The sequence below is a fragment of the Austrofundulus limnaeus genome, unplaced genomic scaffold (assembly GCF_001266775.1).
Source record: "Austrofundulus limnaeus strain Quisiro unplaced genomic scaffold, Austrofundulus_limnaeus-1.0 Scaffold317, whole genome shotgun sequence".
Classification (NCBI taxonomy): Eukaryota; Metazoa; Chordata; class Actinopteri; order Cyprinodontiformes; family Rivulidae; genus Austrofundulus; species Austrofundulus limnaeus.
The window spans coordinates 640,868-642,050 of NW_013952719.1; the positions used below are offsets into that span (position 1 = coordinate 640,868).

A 1,183-nucleotide genomic window follows, 5' to 3' on the forward strand; every position below is an offset into this window, starting at 1 on the left:
TCTACAATAAGTTTTTAGTTAAATGAGTTACAACATCACCTCATTTCCATCTGGGATCAATAAAGTATTTTTGAATTGAAATTAATTGAATTGAACAGGTTTGATGTGTTCCTGCTGAATCAGCACCACTCAGACTGTCCACAGTTAAATAACCAATAAGTGTCATAAACAGGTGTGTAACCTCAGTGAGTCACTGTGTGAAAACATGACAAAACAACGACAGGATCAAGTCTTACCTGCTGGGACTCGTCCACCACGGTCACGTACTCCACTATGTTCCCTCCTCCATCTGACACCACCACAGAGGTCATCACTCATTCCTGACAACACAACATTAACAGGTCAGGACAGAGAAACCAGTCCACTCTGAGGACCGGACCAGTCCACTCTGAGGACCGGACCAGTCCACTCTGAGGACCAGACCAGTCCACTCTGAGGACCAGACCAGTCCGCTCTGAGGACCAGACCAGTCCACTCTGAGGACCAGATCAGTCCACTCTGAGGACCGGACCAGTCGAGGACCGGACCAGTCCACTCTGAGGACCAGACCAGTCCGCTCTGAGGACCGGACCAGTCCACTCTGAGGACCGGACCAGTCCACTCTGAGGACCGGACCAGTCCACTCTGAGGACCAGACCAGTCCGCTCTGAGGACCGGACCAGTCCACTCCGAGGACCGGACTGGTCGAGGACCAGACCAGTCCACTCCGAGGACCAGACCAGTCCACTCTGAGGACCGGACTAGTCGAGGACCGGACCAGTCCACTCTGAGGACCGGACCAGTCCACTCTGAGGACCGGACTGGTCGAGGACCAGACCAGTCCACTCCGAGGACCAGACCAGTCCACTCTGAGGACCGGACTAGTCGACTCTGAGGACCGGACTGGTCGAGGACCAGACCAGTCCACTCCGAGGACCAGACCAGTCCACTCTGAGGACCGGACCAGTCCACTCTGAGGACCGGACTGGTCGAGGACCAGACCAGTCCACTCCGAGGACCAGACCAGTCCACTCTGAGGACCGGACCAGTCCACTCTGAGGACCGGACTGGTCGAGGACCAGACCAGTCCACTCCGAGGACCAGACCAGTCCACTCTGAGGACCGGACCAGTCCACTCTGAGGACCGGACTGGTCGAGGACCAGACCAGTCCACTCCGAGGACCAGACCAGTCCACTCTGAGGA

At 56.3% G+C, this 1,183-nt stretch overlaps 1 protein-coding gene across 1 annotated transcript in view; it reads right to left on the minus strand.

Moving 5' to 3' along the window:
* LOC106527247 (ETS-related transcription factor Elf-2) overlaps positions 1-320 on the minus strand; it is a gene marked incomplete at both ends in the record, with an annotated part of 10,619 nt that extends 10,299 nt beyond the window's left edge. Inside the window, 1 exon segment of the mRNA XM_014022076.1 lies at positions 237-320. Within this exon segment, the coding sequence (XP_013877530.1) occupies positions 237-311 (75 nt within the window).
* Between the last annotated feature and the right edge of the window lie 863 nt (positions 321-1,183).